The sequence below is a fragment of the Crocuta crocuta genome, unplaced genomic scaffold, assembly GCF_008692635.1.
Source record: "Crocuta crocuta isolate KB4526 unplaced genomic scaffold, BGI_CrCroc_1.0 scaffold306, whole genome shotgun sequence".
Classification (NCBI taxonomy): Eukaryota; Metazoa; Chordata; class Mammalia; order Carnivora; family Hyaenidae; genus Crocuta; species Crocuta crocuta.
Window position 1 is genome coordinate 400810 of NW_027529630.1, and position 22069 is coordinate 422878.

Below are 22069 nucleotides of genomic sequence, written 5' to 3' on the forward strand. Positions count from 1 at the left end.
AGGGAGTCTAGCTGGCTCAGTCAGTGGAGCATGTGACTCTTGATCTCAGGGTTATACATTCAAGCCCCACGTTGAGTGTAGAGATTACTTAAAAATTAAATCTTCAAAAAAAAGAGTATATTTTTAACTCGAGAGAACAGAAGTATCATATTAGTCTCCTGTGGCTACTATAATAAATTACCATAAATTTGGTGGCTTAAAATAGCAAAAATTTATTCTCCCATAGTTCCGGAAGCCAGAAGCCCAAAATGAACATGTTGGGAGGGCCACACTCCGTCCAGAGGCTCTAGAGGAGACGCCGTTCTTTGCCTCTTCCAGCTTCTAGTGGCCTTCAGCGTTCTTAGGCTGTGGATGTGTTACTCTCATCTCTGCCTCCATCGTCATGTTGCGTCCTCCACCTCTCTGTCTCCTTATGGATACTGTCACTAGATTTAGGAACCACCTGGATAATCCAGGAATATCTCATTTCAAACTCCTTAATTATACCTACAAAGATGCTTTTTAAATCAAAACAGATTCTGGGGATAAGATGTAAACATATCTTTCTGAGGGCTACCATTCAGCCTACTATAGGAACTTACAGGCAAAAAGAAATTTCATCCATATACTTACTCCTCTGCTGACTGGAGAGCCCTCGTAGGTTTCATAAGGGCCATGCTCCTTGGCCAAGTCACAGCTGGCTTCCAAGGCTCCATAATAAATGGTTTCAAAGATTTGCTTGTTCAGTAACTGGGCTTCTGGACTCTCAAAAGGATACCTCATCAGAATAAAAGCATCTGCCAGACCTTGTACCCCGATTCCAATGGGGCGATGGCGTTTATTTGATAAGCATGCCTTTGTGCCAACAGATTTAGAGAAGAAAGAGACATTACTGAACAGAAAAGGAAACATTCTGCACCAAATGATACATGCTCTCTTTTTATCTCCATTTTCTCACACCATTCCACTGACAGTCATTTAAATGGTGACTGGAAGACCATGATACACTCTTTCCAGCTTGGATTTCAATAATTACCAATAAGCAGAAAAATCTATTCATACCTCTGGGACAGGGTAGTAGTTAATATCAATAATTTTATTCAAGTTTCGGACAATGACTTTGGTAACTTCAGCCAGCTTCTTAAAGTCATATGTGTGTTCTGACGTGACATACATATTTAGGGCTAGGGAAGCCAAGTTACAGACTGCAACCTGGAATGCAAAGAAAAGGGGTCAAGAATCACACAATTTTTATTTCCTCCCCGTGTCAAAGACAGCACCACGTAAGCCTCTAATGCTCTATGATAATAAATTATAACATTTTTATCTTTATCTTCTCCCTCTTCATTGTTCATTTCTAAATCCCAATACCTATTTACATGTGAGTTGTAACATGCACCAGTGAAAGAGGTAAGATGGAGGAGAATCTGTGTTCCATATTCCATGGCTCTATTGCCAGTCATACATTCCATTGTGCTAGAATTTTTTATGTATATTCGTCTCAGTCAGGAGATGTGTGCTATCAAATACACCAGCCACTAGCCACATGTAGCTATTTCAATAAAATAAAAAACTCAGTTTCTCAGTTGCACTGGTCATATTTCATGATCTCAATAGCCACCAGATACAGAACACTTCCATCACTGTAGAAAGCTCTTCCAAAGCACACATTCCTACCTTACTCTCATTGAGATTCAGATTCTGATAAGCTCTTAACAACAGGAGATCCAAGTTTGTGGATTCTGAAAAAGCTCTTCAGGTGATTTTCCACTATACCACCCTAGGTGATAAGCTTCTTCAGAAAAGAATCATATCTTATTTACCCTTATGTTCATAGTACTAGTACCACATCTTATATATAATAAATGCTAAATAATGTTAAATGAATACTTTCTTTTCCACTTTGATTAGGACTACCCTAACTCAAACTCTCAACACCTCTCACCTAGACACCCACATGCCCTTCACACCTACTCAATCCTACACATGTTGCCTAAGAGCCCATTTATAAAGCATAACATGGATCACATAATCCCATGATCCGAGTCTGATAAATGCTAGGGAGCAAAATAAGGGAGGAAAAGACAAACAAGTTCTAGGAATAAAGACAGAAGGATGCCATTTTTAAATAGCAAGGAAGACATCACTGAGAATATGACATGTGAACAAAAAAACTGAAAAGGTTACATAGTAAGCCATGTGGCTATCTGGGGTAAAAGCATTTTAATACTCAAAGTAAAGTGAACAGTAAAACCCTGAGGAAGGAGTGTGCTTGATATGTTTGGGAACAACAAGGAAGTTAGTAGGGCTGGAGCACAGCGAACAAGGAGGGAAAGTAACAGTAGAGCTAGGGATCCCCAGTTGTGCATGACCTCAGAGGGCATTGTAAGAATCCTGAATAGAAATGAATGAAGTATTGATACGTGCTATAACACGGATAAGCCTTGAAAACATGCTAAGTGACACAGGTCTGACACAACAGGTCATCATATTATATGATTCTGTTTATATGGAATGCCCACAAGAGGCAAATCCAGAGGCAGGAAACAGATTAGTAGCTGCCAGGGGCTAGGGAAGGAGGGAATGGAGAGTGACTGCTAATGGGTACAAGGTTTCTTTCTGGGTTGATGAAAAGTGTCCTGGAATTAGATACTGTTGATGGGTGTACAACCTTGTGGATATACTAAAAACCAGTGGAATGTACACTTAGGGTGAATTTCATGGTAGGAGAATTGTATTTCAAATAAAAAAAGAAAGAACAAACTCTGGATGGGCTGGAAAGTCAAAGAGGAGTGTTATATGGAGGAATGATATGATCCGATTTTTGTTTTAAAGATGGTCAGTCTAGTCTCGGGAGCATAATCTATCTTGTATAATAGTTACTTGAGTAGAGCATACACCAATTTTCTCCAACAATGAATTATGTTTCAGGAGGGCAGAGGCTGAGCCATAATCATCTATCTCCCAGAGCACACACTTTGGTACAGTGTCTTACACATGGGGGTGCTCAGTAACTTTTGTTGAATTAAACTGCAACCTTAACAGTATGTTTAATTCCCTTGCCATTTTCTTCCCAACTTTTCATTTGTCACAGTTTTTAGGTCCTGGCATATGGGATCTGCTCCTTCCTCCTCCTTTCCATAGTTTATATCCAACATTCAAGGAGCCTATCATCCAACCACTGCAACAATCTCCTTAGGCTAACCTCCAACCTCTTCTCACACCAAGACCCTCTATCACCAGAAACAAGAACCATCCTTCTCATCCTAGCATTTTGATGCTATTTTCTTTCCAGGAACCTACAAGGGCTTCCTACCTCTGTGACATGCCAGCTTTCACCCACTATCTCCCCTCCCTCAGCTATAGCCATCTCTCCATATACCAAACCATAATGTATTTACTCCATCAAAACAAACTTTTTTGACATTCTCTGTATGAAGCCAATTCCTGTCTCGGATCTGTCTGACAGGCTTCCCAAATGGAAAGTTTTTCTATTAACTTTTTTTTAAAGAAACCAAATCTATGTCCCATTTCTCTCCTTACCTCTTCTATGAATCGCCTTAAAGATCTGAGATTAGAATTTTGTCTTACCATTCAGTGAAAGGACTCTCTACCTGCTTATTACATACTTTAAACTGAATGAACATCCTGACACATTTCTGTGTTTGTCCTAATCTACCATGACTGAACACTGAGTAAAGATTATTACAACAATGTGTGTGTAAGAAAAAGGTGATTACACCTTTACTACATGGCTTAGACTGTAAGATATCTGAGGGCACAGATCACATCTGTTCCCTTATAATCTCTACTTTAGTGCCTTTCTATTTACAACAAACTATGAAAACTCCCTTCCCCCATCTCAAGTGAAGTCAAGTGAGGGATTCACAAATAATAACTAACATTCTTCTCTCAGTACTCTGGGCAGAAGTTTTTCTACCTACCTCATCTTTGCTGGTATACTCTACTATTTCTGTGCACAGGTTGCTGCATTTGATCGTTCCCAGGTTCTGCTGGTTGCTCTTCCGATTACAGGAATCTTTGTACAGCATGTATGGGGTACCTGTCTCTGTCTGAGACTCAATGATGGCATACCAAAGCTGCTGAGCTTTTACAACTTTGCGGACACGACCCTGTTTCTCATAACTGAAAGGCAAAGCTAATATTATTTTCATATTCCCTAAAAAAATCTTTATTGCAGACAACTTGAAGACACTAAAATATAAAATTATGAAAACTCTTAAGTTGTTTACTAGGTTTTGTTAAAAGAGGGGGGTAAGAAATATGATATTTATTTTACTGTGGCTAAAGCCACAGAGGAAAATCAGGCATCTCTGGACCCATTCAAACATACCCAAATACTACTAAATCAACAAAACCCTTCATAAGGAAAAGGAATAACAGTCAAAACAGAAAAAGGAATAATAGTCAAATCTCCTACTATTGTGCTGTTATTCAAATTCTTGACATGTGCCCTAGCTGTTCTTGATTCCTGGGTGCAACATAAAGCATAACTTTTTTATTTTTTGGCCAAATGTACTATCTGACAAAAATAATACTCTTTGCCTTAATTTTTACAAGGATCGATTAAAAACCAAAGTACCTCTTTATAAGTCCCAAAGTTATAAGAAAAAAGATAGAAACTCAATTTTGGTGAAGATTCAGGTAGCAAATCTGACCGAAATAAACTTATTAATCACATTCTCTCTTGGATGCTTCTGAAGATTCCTAGAAACTGACTAATGATTAATGATGTTTTGACATTTTGATCCTCCCCAAAAAAGAAACACAAGTTTAAAAATTATTACTTTAAAATCTTTCCGATACCTTTCATACAGCTTCTCAAACTCCTCTCCCCAAACCTCATCCAGACCAGGACATTCATTTGGACACATCAAAGACCAGTCCTACAAAGGGAAGAACCCATAAGAAACTTCAAATAACCAACCACAAAGAGTCCATTAGGAACACTACAAGTGATAGGGTGACTACCTAGACTCTCTTGGAAATCTGCTGTAGATATAACCATTTTGGTCTACAGCCATACCACCCTGAATGCACCCAATCCCGTCTGATCTCGGAAGCTAAGCAGGGTCGGGCCTCGTTAGTACTTGGATGGGAGAAATAACCATTTTGTGCTTGGGCTCAAACATCTAGTTATCCCTGTTTATATATGATCTTTTAAGCATTTAGGTCAGAGAGCATCTATTTTAGAAAATAATAATCCAAGGCGTTCCTGGGTGGCTCAGTCAGTTAAGCATCCAACTTCAGCTCAAGTCATGATCTCACAGCTTGTGAGTTTGAGCCCCACACCAGGCTCTGTACTAACAGCTTGAAGCCTGGAGCCTGAGGATTCTGTGCCTTCCTCTCTTTCTGCCCCTTCCCTGCTCATGTTCTGTCTCTCTCCTTCAAAAATAAATAAACACTAAAAAATTTTTAAAGAAATAAAAATCCAAGAAGGTAGGAATGGCATCTCTTAACTTGCTTAAAATGCCTTCGTAGCATAACATGTAGGTGGGCTTTTCCTAAGCATGATTTAAGAGGACAAAAAAGAAAGCTGATATCAATCAAGTTGTTCTTACCAACAGGTCCCTATTTCTCACCTGATTAGTCTCCACTCGTTTCATGAAGAGATCTGGAATCCAAAGGGCAAAGAAAAGGTCCCTGGCACGCTGTTCTTCCTTTCCTGTGTTCTTCTTTAAATCAAGAAACTCAAAAATGTCTAAATGCCAAGGCTCCAAGTAAATAGCAAATGCCCCAGGTCGCTAAAGGCAAATACATCATTATTCTTTTCAAACTCTGAATGAGACAAAGAAACTTCATATTTTCCAGGGCACTTTTATAATATCTCCTTTGATCTTCATTACAATTAAGGAATTAAATGACATAATACAAATAAAATACTATAAATATAAGTAGTATTTTTCTTACAATTCTAGGAGTGAAAAAGAGCAATTGATAAGAACAAGAAAGATGAAATAACTTGTCCAGAGTGACACAGTGAACTACAGATGGAGCTCTGTTCTTCAGCTGTCATCCAGCTACTTTACATTATATGATAGGTATGCAAAGCCCAAAGAAAATCACTTTGACAATAAGTTGTGTTCTTATTAAAGATCAAAAAAGGGATGTCTTATATCAAGGTCTCCATAGATTGTTTTTAAAGTCTATCAAAGGAAATTCATCAACTACCAGGTGATTACTGTGTCCACATATTTGTAAGAGGCAGGCTCAAGCTGCAAACTATCCTGCTGATAACACTGGGTAAACAATCCAATTCTCTCAACTTTACTTCTCCCTCTGTGAAACAGGCAGAGTTTTATTTTTGTTGAAAAAAAAAAAAAAGCCAAAAAAACCCTACAAGACTATTACAACCGATTTGCAAGGTTAGGTATTAATATAAGTCACAATTTCAGAAATTCTTTGCCAATAAGCTGTCATATAAAAAAAGTTGCCTAGGGGCACCTGCCTGGGTCAGTTAGTAGAGCATGTGACTCTTGATCTCAGGGTCATGCGTTCAAGCCTCACACTGGGTGTGGAGCCTACTTAAAAAATAAAAATAATAAAGAGCTGACTAGATCATTTGCTGCCTAGAGCCAAGGGTAAAGTATGTATGGGTGGGAGTGATAGGGTGATTAATCAAAGGTGCTTGAGGAAACATTTTGGAGTAATGGAAATGTTCTATATCTTGATTGGTACAGTGATTACATAAGTATATATGTGTGTCAAAACCCATCAAACTGTTCACTTAAAGTGTGTGCATTTTTGAAGTAAATTGTATCTCATTAAATTGATTTTACAGTGAAAAAAAAGCAAAGTAATTACAAATATACATGGTAAATCATCTTATTTTAAGCATACATAGTTAAAGATTTTTAGTCCTGATTTCCAACACTTCAAGTAACAGAGCATACCTTGTTTCCACCTTGATCCACATATCGAGCTGTGTTATTATATACTCTCAGCATTGGTACAAGGCCATTGGAATTGCCATTAGTCTGAAAGAGAGACCAAGAATAAAGGCATCTGGAGGAGAAAAATGGGACTAAGTAAGCATGGAAAAGAAAATGACTCAACAGTGAACAAATTACCCTCCCCCAATCTATATAAAGTTTTATCTGCTCTCCATATCTCCCTTTGCTTTATAAACAGAACACCCAATATAAAATAAACAAAATGTTGTTTCCCTCTAATTGTTGTTGTAATGCTCTTGTTGCATCTCTAATTTGTAATGAGATACAATAATTACAAGTCAAAAGATTCCAAAACCAGGGTAGCTAAACTTAACCTGCATACCTTATAAAGGTCATTATATAAAGATGGACTTTGGGTAGAGTTAAAACACAACTACAGTGTCTTTTTCCCAAAAGGCAACTTACAGTAAGAATTATAATACAGTGGATAATGAAGACAATAAAGATAAATGGAGATTCTCAACAATAAATGCATTCTAGAATGAAGATAAGAAAACATAGAGACTCCTAAAAGATACCTCATCAAATTTTAAAAATAATCCTTCTACCTCCAAGGCGAGCCTTTAAACAGTCTAGAAAGTCTAAACAGTCTAAAGTCTAGTAAGTGAGCAATGGCCCACCCTACTATTGTAAGTGGTCCAAAACACTACGTAATAGAATAGTTTCCTTCTGGATTCCCTAATGTTCTTCTGTAGGATTAGATATTTTCTTCACATTACAGGTGAGGAAACCAACCGAGAGATGTAAAATAACTTATGCTAGGCTGCGTTTCTACTAAGTAGAGGAGACAGGATTTAAGTCCAGGTTTTTCTTACCCAATATTCTCATCTTGACTCCCAATGAATAATGAACTAGCAAAGGGCTAAATTTGCATCACAAAGAGCCAACTTTTAAAACATGAATCCTAGCTCTATCAAATATTAAGCAACTGATCTCTGGAGGTAATGTAATCTTCTATTTTCTCAGTTTCCTCACTTGTAAAATGAAGACGATATTGCCTTTAATCACAAAGTTATTGTAAGGAGTGAAGTTCCTACCATATGTCTCTAATGGTACCCATCTCCTATGGTTGTAGCAAGGATTAAATGAGTAACTCAGTTAAACTTTCATAACAGATTTAACATTTAATAAGCAATCAATAAATGATAGCTGTTATTATTACCGCATCAAATCCAAATTCCAAAATCTGAGCTAAAAAAATCCGACAGATCAAAAGGTAGAAACAGTGAAATGACTCCCTCCAAGTCACACAGCCAGCTAGCACTTAACAGAGACCCAGGACTCCCAAGCTCCAGCATATGCCCTCTCAGCCATAAACCTGGCTGTGTATCTTTTTATCCTATAATCTTTTAGTCATAAAACAGAAGCTTACCCCAGCAATGTAGCTGCCAGTAGCTCGAATACAACTCACAGCAACACCAATTCCCCCAGCAGACTTGGAAATCAATGCACACTGCTTTAGAGTGTCATAAATGCCTTCAATACTATCATCTTTCATACTCAGAAGGAAGCAGCTACAGGAGGGAAAAAAGTCACAACTCAGCAAGAAAATGAAACAAAGCAGAGAAACAACACTGACTATATACTCTAAAAACAGTAAGGTGGGCAAATATAAGATTTGAAGTTCACAAAATTCCTAGGTATTTTAGAAAAAAATTAAAAAAAAAAACTTTTAATGGATATGACACTAGACATATCAACATATCTTATTATTTTAAAAACATCTTGCTGCCTATCCCCGATGCTAAGCCTAGAATGAAGTCTTATAAAGTCTAAAATATTAACTCACATGTCCATCAGACTGCAGATGTGCCTTAACACATTTTCTCCTGCAAATTCCTAAGCAAAGATCACTAATAGGTCTTTCCAACCTATTAGTAAGCCAAGAGAAATTAAACATTTGTGAAATAAAAAGAACATCTATCCAGGGGTCAACCAATACTTTGATAGGTCCTCTCAAAGTTAGCTGCTTTACAGTCTTTTGGAAGACAACCCCTCCAACTTGGGCTTTGGATCTCATCCTGCTCCCAACCTCAGGAACCTTACTTACTCTACCAATGATCTCTTTACTATCTTGAATACACATCCACTCAAATGGATTCTACCATTGACTTTTTCCATTAAATATGCCAACATTCTGAAAGATACAGAGAATAATAGGACATATACTTTGTACCTACCACCTACATCAAGAAAACAGACACTACATATATAGTCTAATTGCAATCCTATACCATTTCCATGCATCTCTACCTTCTAAATACATTTATATGTGTTCTACATTTTTAAATTTCTAGTTGTATATTTATCTTTCTGCAACTTGCTTTTAACTCAATATCGTTCATTCCTACTGGTACATGTCACTCTAGTTAGTTTACTTTCTTTGCTATAAGTTGATCCACTGTATGGCTATGCCAATATATTTGTCCATTTGCCTGTAGATGGGTGTTTGGATTATTTCCAATTTGCTTGTTACTCTAAACAATGTTGCTGTGGAAATTCTTGAACATACCACCTGGTGCTTAGGTCTAAGGATTTCTGTAGAAAATAAACCCACAAGGGGAAATGCTAGGTCAAAAGAGATGCATATGTTCCACTTTACTAAAGATTCTCCAAAGCAGATGGGTAAGTATACTCACTTCACAATGTAGGAGAGTTCCCTATGTTCTACATTCTTAGCAACACTTGGTATTATCAGCCTTTTAATTTTTATCAGTCTGATAGGTATGAACTATCTCATTACGTTAACTTTAATTTTTCTAGTTACTAGCAAAGTTTATTACCTTGTATGTTACTGGCCAGTCAAGTTTCTTCTGTGAACTATTTTATCCTTTGCCCATGATTCTATTTAGTTTTAGGTCTTTTTCTTTTTTTTTTTAATGTTTATTTATTTGTGAAGGAGAGAAGAGAGAGTGTGAGCAGGGGAGGGGCAGAGAAAGAGGGAGACACAGAATCTGAAGCAGGCTCAAGGCTCTGAGCTGTCAGCACAGAGCTCAAAATAGGGCTCAACCCCACAAACCATGAGATCATGACCTGAGCTAAAGTCAAATGCTTAACCTACTGAGCCACTCACGTGCTGCCCCCACTTAAAAAAATTTTTTTAATGTTTATTTATTTATTTTTGAAAGAGAAAGAGAGAGCAAGTGAATGCGTGAGCAGGGGAGGAGCAGGGAGAGACAGAGAATCCCAAGCAGACTCAACACACTGACAGCACAGAGCCCGATGCAGGGCTCAAACTCACCAACCATGATCATGACCTGAGCTGAAATATAAAATCAGGCACCTAACTGACTGAGCCACCCAGGTGCCCCTTCTTTTTCTTATAATCCCTTGATATTAACATACACTGCCAATATCTTCTGTCAGGCTGAAACTTGTTTTTCTACTTTATTTTTGGTTCACATTAGTTTTTAATTTTAATGTAGTCAATTCTTCCTTTATGATGTTTTACCTATTACATCTATTTTAAGAAATCCTTCACCACTCTGAGATCATATATAATCTCCCATTAAGATGTAGCATGAAGTATTAAGAGTCATGATATCTACAACTCACTTTCAAATAACTCAGTCAAAAAATTTTTTTTAATTTTAAAGATAAAAAAATATATATGATAAAATGGTAGTAATATATATTTTTTTTATCTAGGCAGAGGTGAGTGTATGGATACTTACTGTCTTTCCTTCAAACTTATCTGAATATCTGAAATTCATAATAAAGAGCAGGAAGGGAGAAAAATAGATATTTATCCTTCTAACTAGGTATTTATCTATTTTCTCTGTTCTTCTAAAAGATTTTTCTTTCACATTAGATTTTTTTTCTTGAATACATTTTTGTATATGGAATGAAAATGGGAAATCTAATCTCCCCTAGTAGGATAACCAATTTCCCTAGCACCTTTTCCCCCAGTGAAATGCAGTAACACCTCAATTATTCATCAAGTTCCCCTATAAGCCTGAATCTCTTTCTGGGCTCTCTGATATATTCCTGTGGTTTATTTATCTCAGAGTACATACCACACTGTCTTAATTACCATAGCATTATAGTAGTCTTGAAATCTGGTAGAGCTTTTTCTTCAAAACCTGCTATTGCTATTTATGTTAGTTTCCCGTGGACGCCCTAACAAATTACCACCAACATGATGGCTTGAAACAGAAACTCAGGGGCGCCTGGGTGGCTTAGTCGGTTAAGCGTCCGACTTTCGCTTAGGTCATGATCTCGCGGTTCGTGGGTTCGAGCCCCGCGTCGGGCTCTGTGCTGACTGCCAGCTCAGAGCCTGGAGCCTNAAAAAAAAAAAGAAACAGAAACTCATTCCCTCACAGTTCTGGAGGCCGGAAGTTTAACGTAAGTTTCACTGGGCCAGAATCAAGAACACTCCCTCCAGAGACTAGGGAAAAATATATTCCCTGCCTCTTCCAGCTTCTGGTGGCTCCTTTGCTTATAACCACATCACTGCAATTTCTGCTTCCATCTTCACATTGCCTCCTCTCTTTTGTATGTATCTTATCTGCCTCAGCCTTTCTCTTATAAAGATACTTCTGATTGGATTTAGGGTCCACTGGATAACTCAGGACAACCTCCCTATGTTAAGGTCCTTCTTAATCATACTGACAAAGATCATTTTTCCTTCTAAGTTAACATTTACAGGTTCCAGGGATTAGGACCTGGTATCTTTGAAAAGCCTACTAAATTGTTCTTAGCCTTTTGCTCTTCTGAATAAATTTTGGAATCAGCAATGTTGACATTTTGACTGGATCCAGTTAACTTGAGAAAAACTGACATCTTTATAGTATCAAATTTATTTATGATATAAAATCACTCTCCATTGTCTTTCTTAATGTCCCTCCATTAGGTTTTAGAATTTTCACCTTAAAAGCCTTACACGTCTTTTATTAGATTTATTTTTCAGTACCTTCCAGTATTATAAATGATACGTGTTAAAAGTTAATCTTCTAAGGGCTAAAATAGGAAACTTCATTAATTCATACTGAACTTATATCCAGATAATTTGTCAGAATCGCTTTTGAATTCTGATCACTTATCTGTAGATGCTCTCAAATTTCCTATGTAAAAATCATATTATCTGTGAATCACTACAGCTTTATTCTCTCATTTGCAATTCTTTTTTTTCTGATCTTACAGTGCTAGCTCAGATCTCCACTACAATGCTAAAAACAGAGGTGATAAATCTAAGTTTTTAGTGGATATCTTTTACCAAATAAAGAAAGTTATTTTCTGGGCATCTAGGTGGCTCAGTCATTAAGCATCTGACTTTAGCTCAGGTCATGATCTCATAGTTCCTGAGTTCAAATCCCACATCAGGTAAGCTTGAGCTCCGCTTTGGGTTAAATATGAGCCCCGAGTGAGCCCTACTCTCACTCTCTGTCTCTCTGCCCCTCATAGGATTCTCTCTCAATCTCCTTGCCCCTCACTCACTTGTACTCTCTCAAAAAAAAAACAAAACAAGAAAGTTATTTTGTGTGTCTATTTGCTAAATTTTTTTTATTATGAAAGAATATTTGAAGGCATAAGATGTTAGTGCAACAGATTACATTAATACAGTTTTTGATGTTGGCATATCCTTGAATTCCCAATACAGTAATGTTGCTAAAGGGTTGTTTTTATTTGTTTTTAGGGTTCATTTATTTTTGAGAGAGACAGAGACAGTGCGAGTGGAGGAAGGGCAGAGAGAGAGGTAGAGAGAGAACCCTAAGCAGGCTCCAGCATAGAGCCTGACATGGGGCTTGAACTCACAAAACTGCAAGATCATGACCTGAGCTGAAACCCAGAGTCAGATGCTTAACCGACTGAGCTACCCAGGCACCCTACTGTTTTTGGTTTTGTTTGTTTTTTACGTATTACTGAATTCTGTTCTAGTGCTCCCTTTCTCAGAATATGGCATCACCACTAATCTGCTACACTACCCATAAACCCAGGGACCATCCTTGACCCATATCCAAAACATCACCAAATTCTGTCAATTTTACCTCCTAAATATCCTTCAATCTGTTGACTTTCTCAATCTCTACTTCACTTCCCTAATCCAAATTACCACAATCTCTTGTACGGACTATGAAGAGTTTCCTAATTCATTTTTGGTATTTATTTTTAAAACAATGTTACTGAGGTATAATTCACATACCATATAATCCCCCACTTAAAGTGTATAATGAATGGCTTTCAGTTATTCAGAGAGTTGTACAAACATCATCACGATCAACTTTAGAAAATTTCATTTTCAGCATCCTTTTCTACAATTCATTGACCGCACTGTAGCAGATGATTCCAGGATGCAAATCTCATTTAATCAGAATAGGAGTGATTCAATGCTCATTAAATTAATTTATATGTGATTAACTGACTCTTTTCTTCAGGTCAAGGTTTATTTCCCTAGTCAAAACCATTCCAGAACATTAAAAGCAACTATAGAGGACATATACCTAGAAAGCTGTGGGCGGTTGGTACCAGCATTGAAGAGAGTGGGAGAGGCATGGGTAAACCACTTCTCAGAAAGAAGGTTGTATGTTTCAATAGCAGCATCAATATCTTCTTCATGAATCCCCACAGATACCCTCATCAACATATGTTGTGGTCTTTCAGCCACTAAAAACAAAAGGAGTTTTACATGATGGGACACTGTCAGAAAAACTAGGCTGAGACATGTACTGGAGTCAAAAAAGGAACACCAAAAGACAATTTAAAAAACTACCAATAAGCACCAACAATTATTCATAAACCAAACCAACAATTATTAATAAACCAAACCTAAAGTTAAAAATGTTAGTGTTCAAATTGAAATGTTAAGGCTAACAGCTCAAAGCTCTATATTCAATATAATGAACAGAAAACACAACAAACATGTTTATTTCTCTATACAACAAATATGTTCATTTCTCACCTTTTCCATTGATCTTCAACAAGTAGGACCGCTCCAGAGTCTAGAAAAAGCAAAGCAACCAAAAAACTTCCAGAGCACAGTTTATAACGACACAATGGATATATCTTTTCCAATAAGTAAATCTATTTAAATATTCTCAGTTTTTATATAATTTTAAATAAAAAGAATAGCATATTTACTTTTACTAGCTTCAGTCTGGAACATTATCAATTGGTTGTTTTGGAAAAGACTACATGGAAATTTCTAGAAAAAGCCAGCTCTATGTATAATGTTAAATGCAGAAGTCCTGGTGTTCACCACCATCATCACCATTATGGTTAATACTTACAAAGTGCTGTTCTAAGGCTAGGCACTGATGTAAGCAATACAGACACACACACACACACACACACACACACACACACTCATTTAATTCTCAAGAGAATTTGTTGAAATTTTATTATCATTATCCTAAAGGTGAGGAAATAAGCACAGAGAGATTAAGTAACCAGCTAAACAAAAAAGAGAGCAGAGATGTGAACCCAGATGGTCTGACAACATTCATGTTCACAATCACTGTGGAATACTGTTTATCAACACAAAAGGCCCTTAAAAAGCACTTTGCACCTAGTAGGGATTCAATAAATAGTTGTTACATAAACAGAATAATATGGAATAATTCTAGCAAAGTATCTACATAACTCTTTAAGTAACCTACATATTAAGTAATATCGGTAAAATTCAAAAACTGCAAATAGATAAGCTATCATTCCTTAATTCAAACCACCGCCACCCTAACCCAATCCTCCAAGTCCATCCCAACTCCCAAAACTTATTGCCTTTATAACTGTATCACTAAAACATAAACAAAAACCTGTATCTGCTGATTTAAGGAGGAATTCCCACTTATTTAAAACCCATTATTTACCTTAAATCCAAAGTAATTATAGGAGAAATCTCGGTCATAGATAATGGCAGAATTCAGGCGCTAATAGAAGTAAAAAACAAATACAAACAAACAAAAAACATAATTAAGATAATTAGATTTATTTTCATAAAATCTGATCTCTTTCAGCCCTGGAACTAAAATTGACATAGGATACAAAGGAAAACAGTAAGTATTGTTGTAGACTACAAATTTGTATCTAACATTAGGAAAATAAAACAGTATATAAATTGAGAATCTTAATTAGGTTTAAAAACATGTGTATTAAAAAATTAAAAGAGAACATGTATATGTAAGCTATATGTAAGAAAGAATATAAATGTGATATTCCAAATTTCCCCTATTATATTTATAGTTCATCTGTAATTAAAGGAAAGAACATGAGCATAAAAGACATTATCATTCTTAAACATATTTTTACCTATTAATGTAAAGGTGTTAGTACCACATATTTACCAATATATATACTTATTTCAAAATTAGCCCATTTTAAACTGCACATAACAGTTTAATAAGCAATGAGAGAGGATAGGATTACATTAATTCTACAGCTCTTCAAAATCCATGGTCCTTTAACAGGTTTTAAACAAACTGGTGTCTTGACAATGAGATTTATAACAGAATTGGTCATTGTTAACAGAGTTTTTCTTGGCTGTACAGCTGTTTAGAGGAATACAAAAGCAATTAGGTGCAAATCGTCATTTTGGATAGAAAAAAATGAGGAATACAAAAGCAATTAGGTGCAAATCGTCATTTTGGATAGAAAAAAATGAGGAATACAAAAGCAATTAGGTGCAAATCGTCATTTTGGATAGAAAAAAATGGAGGTATAATTGTTCTACAAAATACTAAAATCATTTCTGCATAATGATCCATGCCCAGGGACTAGAAAAATCTATATGATACTCTTCCTTTACTCTTAAATGTTTAAGGGCATCTTTCTTGTCAAAGGCAGGTAGGTGCCTAGTCCAAGCAATGGGGAACTGAAATACTTGATTATCAGTATTCACTTTATAAATACAGGTTTCTGCTGTTATTTTGCGTTTTTGTTTTGTTTTGTTTCTGAGAGAACATGCATGAGAGGGGAGAGGGACAGAGGGAGAAGAGAGAATCTTAACCTGAGCGTAGAGCCCAAGGCAGGGCTTGACCCAACAACGGTGAGATCACGACCCAAGCTGAAATCAAGAGATGAATACAACCACTGAGCCACCCACATGCCCCTATTTTTATTTTTAACCTGTCTTTAAGATTATACATATGAACAACACACAAACAACTTGTTTTAAAGAGAATGAGAAAGCCTCTCCATCTCTTTAACATTATACATTTAGAGAGACAGTTGACAAATCATTCTATTACCAAAGGTAAACACTGGTTTCTAATCTGCCCAGATATCCATGGTAAATAAATCCATGTACAAAAAGACTAGTTAGACCTACACATCTTTCCCTTTTTTGTCCTGTGGGATCCAGTTAAGAAAGGGATTAAAACACAAGTGGACAATTTTTAAGTTGCTGAGCAAGATCTCTCAAGATTTCATATTGGGAGTCAGTTTGGCAGTCTACTAAATTTTTGAATGCACATACTATTTGGCTAAGCAATTCCACTGAAGGGATTTATCTTACTGATATAATCATCTATGAGCAAAGCATCTACCATATAGGATATTCACTGCAGCAAAAACTGGGAAACAAATATTCATCACAAGAGCAATTCTTGCATATATGTACAATGATAATAAATCTATAAATGGAAAGCCATGCAGCTGTTAGAAAGAATAGAGTAAATTCATAAATGAACTACCTCTGAGATAAACGTTAAGTGAAAAAACAGTATGCAAGAACAGTATGCATAGTATACTACCACTGAAAGGAAAAATACACATGTACACACACACACACACATTATAGAATAGCTCTAGACAAATACAGTTAAAAATGATAAAACATTCTTGCTCTAGAAAGCAAGGATTCAAAGGAGAAAGAATTACTTTTTACCTATACTGTTTATAGTGTTTAAATTTTTAAAAATGTGCTTGTTGCTTAAAAAAAAAAAGAGTCTATAAAAAATTTTTCACCAGAAAAGCATTATACATACATCTTTATTGGCCAAAACAATATCCAGTGTTGACTTGGCCACCATGGGAGAGTGTCTGCCATTATGTGGATTTATGTAGTTGTAGAGATCTTCCATCACATCTAAAAAAAATTTTAAATAAATAAATGTCAAAATCACTTAAAAGCAAATTCAATCCTCAGATAACAGTCTAAAGGTTCTCAACCCTTTTTTTCATTCCACCCTACCTCATTGGCTAGTATAGAAAGTGCTCAATAAACGTATACATGGTGAATAAATATGTTATAACACCTCAGTTAAGGAAATATCTTCCAGAGTTAGAGTAAACATAGGCTCTTGTAATGCGAAAAAGATTCCCTAGTGATTCTGACAACCAACCCCACTGAGAATTAGTGGTTGAAAATAAAGAAAAAAAGAAATTATTATCAATTTTTTTTTATCCCAACAGAATAGAAACACAACTTTAAATTCATAATTTATCATCACAAATATTTCATTTCTATAAACACAGTAAGCCCTCTCACTTTGTTCTTCAAGACATCGTAGCACATGGTAGAGTGTGGCTCTCTGCATTTACATATAAAACTTACATAAGCACACATAATGCTGACATTTTGATTGGGATTATGTTGAATCTACAGAACAATTTTGGAGAACCTAATATATATACAATAAATCCAATGAAGAGGGTGATATATGCGTCCCAAATAATAATCTGCAATTGACAGTCAAAAGACTTGTACTCAGTCTATCAGCTGACGTTTTTAAAAAAATTTTTTAATGTTTATTTATATTTGAGAGGGAGAGAGACAGAAGTGAGCAGGGAGGGGCAAAGAGAGAGGGAGACACAGAATCTGAAGCAGGCTCCAGGCTCTGAGCTGTCAGCACAGAGCCCGGCTCATGGCTCAAACTCACAAACTGTGAGATCACGACCTGAGCTGAAGTCGGCCACTTAACCGACTGAGCCACCCAGGCGCACCTACCAGTTGACTTTTCATATATCACTTTTTATACACTTAACAAATTATTTAGCCTTCCTTTGCCCACATTCCCTGAGCTGTAAAATGAGTGATGGAATGAAATGTTTGCTAATGGTGACAAAAGACATTTTCTTCAACCCGGAACTTGCTAATAAATATTACTCATTTTTCCAACCACACCACCACCAACCACTGATGGGCTTTAAAAAAGAGAGAGAGAGAAAGAGAAAGAGAGAGAGAAGAAAAGCATCCACTGACTTTCTCATGCCAGTCAGCAGCATGGAGAAATAGAAGTTCCAGTCTTTTCTCTGCCATTAACTTGCACATTTTTAAAGTGCAAGTTAATGCACTTTTTCCTCCAGACTCACCACTGAACACTTTCTTTGTTTCTTTGTGCAAGTTAGAGACCGCAATCCTTGCTGCCAGGATGGCATAGTCAGGGTGCTTAGTAGTCAAGGTTGCAGCTGTTTCAGCAGCCAGAGTATCTAGTTCCACAGTGGTAACCCCACTGTATAAGCCCTGGATTACTTTCATGGTGATCTGAGCCTATAAAAACAAAACCAAGAATTACTTGAGCTTCTCCGAGAACCACTAGCCTCCCTAAAAGAGCAATGAATAAAGCAATCAAAGTTATTATCAAAACAGACAACTTCCTTTCCTGAAAAATTATCTTTCAGAATAAACTATGGGAAACTTAGTAATAAGAACTCATAAACCAACAGATCCACCAGACAATGCATACTACATTTGCAATGAAGAGGTGTCACCAAACAAACAGAAAATCCAAGTATAGCTTTTATAAAGATTAATAGTCTCACAGAAAAATAGCTAAAAACAAACCAGTGATTTTATAAGTATTTCCTCATCTTTCATTCAAATTCTCCCTCTGTGACCAGGATACAAGCTACATACTTACCCATTTTTCCCCAATTCTACCTAAGGACAAGTATGAGAAAGCAAATGAATCAAACTTAATCATTTCAATTAAAGGAGAGAAAGGTATAAGTTAGGATTGAGGCAGGCTCATCAAATAATTTAATGAATACTCTTTCTTTACCACTTCACAAGTTATAAAGTAGCTCAATTTTCATAATCTTCTCTGATATTTCAGTCACCATGTGAGATGGGTACTATAACCATCACCACTTTACATGAGAAACTAAGACTCAGGATACTGGGCCTTGACCAATTACTAAGTCTTCTGCTCCACATCCCATCCAACCTCACTGTATTTCACTGTTTTCAAGACCATCTTGTAAGAGGTTTCCCTGTTTTTAAGAAAAACAAATTCTAAGTTGTATATATGTGGGTACTTACTGAATCTTTAAAAGACACCTTAATCCAACAGAAAATCAGTGCACTTCCCAGTTAACCAAAGCATGCCCCCGTCAAAAAAAGTGTGTGTGTGTATCACTAGTTTACAATCAATTCCACATACATAACACTTAAGCCCAAGTTGCTCTTGATTTCTTCTCAGATCCAAGAGATAAGTCATGTTCAATAAAAGAGTAGTGAAGTCTTCTGAATAGTTTCTGCTGCTACATGGCAAGTAATCAGAACTCAGGATAAAATAACAATAAAGTCACTTGGACATCTCACTCCCCTTGTCTTTGGAACTTTCTTATCTCTAAACCAGGATGATGAAATAGTTTGAGCTCTCAGATTCATTCCAACTCTAATATTCTACTAATCTAATTACTGTTTAGAATTCCTAAGTATAAAAATAAATGTAAAATATAAATATATTTTATTTATATTCCTGTTTATAACTTATTTTTAGTATTTACATTGTTAAATATAAAATAATTTATAATACACATAGTCTAAGTTTATTTAAAATTATTTTCTTTTGAACATTTTGGTCAGTTCAATATTTATCATGTGTCTAATAACATACATGCCAAGCACTGTTGGATATCACAAGAATAAGACACAGCCCACCCTCAATTCTAGGGAAGGACAGACATATAATGAATTTCTGTATCATGTAATTAATGTTATGAGGCCAACACCAGGACCACAATGGTACAAATATAATACCTAAATAAAGCTGGGGCAATATGAATGGGTTTGGAAAAAGGGTTCTTATAGATTCCATTTCAAAGATCATTTTGGAAGCTATTTATAAGATTCATCTGAAGAGGGCAAGATTAGAGGAAGACCAGGAGGACACTTTAGAGAACACTACAGACAGCAGTCTGGAGAAGACGAGATGAGGGTCTAGAGTAGGGAAGTTACAAAAAAATGAGAAAAACATGCTTATGAATAGTTCTCCTTAATTTAAATGTTGTCCATGAAATCCACTTTATATTACTTAAATGTATTCTTTCTACATAGATAACAAAAAAGCAAATTTCAAACCAGTTCCTATCCAAATGACCATAACTCCAAAACAAGCTTTTTGTTTAAAAAACAGGCTTTTTCACTTATGAATAAAACAATTTACTCAAGGAAGTCTTTACTATGAAATGTTAATGTTAAGTTTCCCTTTTTGCTCACTTTGATAGTCCTCTGAAAACAACTCACAGGACCAAAACTTCTAAAGCAAGTTTTGTTTTGTTTTTGTTTTTTTAGAAAAAAAGCTTTAAGCAATGAATTCACATTTTATATCCAAGGTCATAACCAAAATACCAAACTCAAATATATATCAAGTGGATGATAAGAGATAAGAGACTAGTAAAAAGAATTACATGAAATAAGACTTAAATATAAACCATATTTACTTACAGGATCAACAAAATCCATATTAAGTCCATAACATAGCTTCTGGATTCGAGACGTAATTTTGTCAAACATAACCCGCTCTTGGCGGCCATCTGAAGAATCAAACCATGCAATTCATGTTAGCACTTAATAAGGTAGCAATATCACAGAATCAAAGGTAATCAACACACGAACTTTGAAAACTGATGAACACGAGATGCTATTTCACCCCCAACAGATCCATCAAGAAATTACTTTTTGTATCTTCAAAAAGTAGAGATTTTATACTGAAAGTCTTCCCTTACCTTAAAAATCAGTTGGATTCTTACAATAACTTCCCAAATGATGTTTCTCCTTTTATCCCACATGGCAGTCAGAATTATTCTTTAAAACCTAAGTTGGGGTGCCTGGGTGGCTTAGTCAGTCGAGCATCAACTCTTGGTTTTGGCTCAGGTCATGATCTTACCATTTGTGGGATCAAGTCCCACATTGGGCTCTTCTGCTCTAGCAGCATGGAGCCTACCTGGGATTCTCTCTCTCTCTCTCTCTGTCCCTCCCCCTGCTATCTCTCTCTCAAAATAAAGAAATGTTTTTAAAAAAAAAAACCAAAAAGCCTTAAGTCAAGGGACGCCTGTTTGGCTCAGTTGGTTAAGCATCTGACTTAACCTCAGGTCATGATCTTTTGGTCTGTGAATTCAAGCTCTGCGTTGAGGTCTGCACTGAGCTCACAGCCTGCTTGGGATTCTCTCTCTCCCTCTCTCTCTTTTTTTTTTTTTTTTTAATTTTTTTTTAATGTTTTATTTCTAGGAGAGAGAGAGAGAGACAGAGTGAGCAGGGGAGGGTCAGAGAGAGAGGGAGTCACAGACTGAAACAGGCTCCAGGCTCTGAGCTGGCAGCCAGCACAGAGCCCGACGCGGGGCCTGAACCCACGAACCGCGAGATCATGACCTAAGCGAAAGTCGGACGCTTAACCGACTAAGCCACCCAGGCGCCCCTCTCCCTCTCTCTTTCTGTCCCTCCCCTGATCACGCTCTTTCTCTCACTCAAAAATGAATAAACATTAAAAAAAAAACCCACTTAAGTCAAAATCATGACATTATCCCCCTCCAATCTCCTTCAGAATAAAAGTCAAAATCATTTCGAGTACAATCACTACAGTCCACAGAATCCGACACAGTCTGTCCTGTGTGCCCCCCCTTTCCCAACTTTACCTTCTGCTTTCCTACCTTCTTCACTTACTCAACCCTGGCAACCTTGGCTTCCTTACTATCTATACTCTTTTAGGTTATTTGGTCAATGTCATTTTCCCAGTGAGGTTTCCATGATCACCCTATTTTTATTTATTTTATTTTTTTGTTTGTTTGTTTTATTTATTTCTAGGAGAGAGAGAGAGAGAGACAGCGTGAGCAGGGGAGGGTCAGAGAGAGAGGGAGTCACAGACTGAAACAGGCTCCAGGCTCTAAGCTGGCAGTCAGCACAGAGCCCGACGCGGGGCTCGAACCCACGAACCGCGAGATCATGACCTAAGCGAAAG

At 36.6% G+C, this 22069-nt stretch overlaps 1 protein-coding gene across 1 annotated transcript in view; it reads right to left on the reverse strand.

Moving 5' to 3' along the window:
* The window catches only part of RRM1 (ribonucleotide reductase catalytic subunit M1), a 38205-nt gene that overhangs the window by 9758 nt on the left and 6378 nt on the right, over window positions 1-22069 (reverse strand). The window contains exons 2-14 of the mRNA XM_077762176.1: window positions 20560-20648; window positions 18201-18378; window positions 16874-16974; window positions 14759-14818; window positions 13852-13891; window positions 13394-13556; window positions 8326-8467; window positions 6894-6977; window positions 5583-5744; window positions 4807-4886; window positions 3924-4125; window positions 1042-1191; window positions 613-834 (exon numbers count right to left, since the gene is read on the reverse strand). Coding sequence (XP_077618302.1) covers window positions 613-834; window positions 1042-1191; window positions 3924-4125; window positions 4807-4886; window positions 5583-5744; window positions 6894-6977; window positions 8326-8467; window positions 13394-13556; window positions 13852-13891; window positions 14759-14818; window positions 16874-16974; window positions 18201-18378; window positions 20560-20648 — 1673 coding nt within the window. The remainder of the gene's footprint in view (window positions 1-612; window positions 835-1041; window positions 1192-3923; window positions 4126-4806; window positions 4887-5582; window positions 5745-6893; window positions 6978-8325; window positions 8468-13393; window positions 13557-13851; window positions 13892-14758; window positions 14819-16873; window positions 16975-18200; window positions 18379-20559; window positions 20649-22069) is intronic.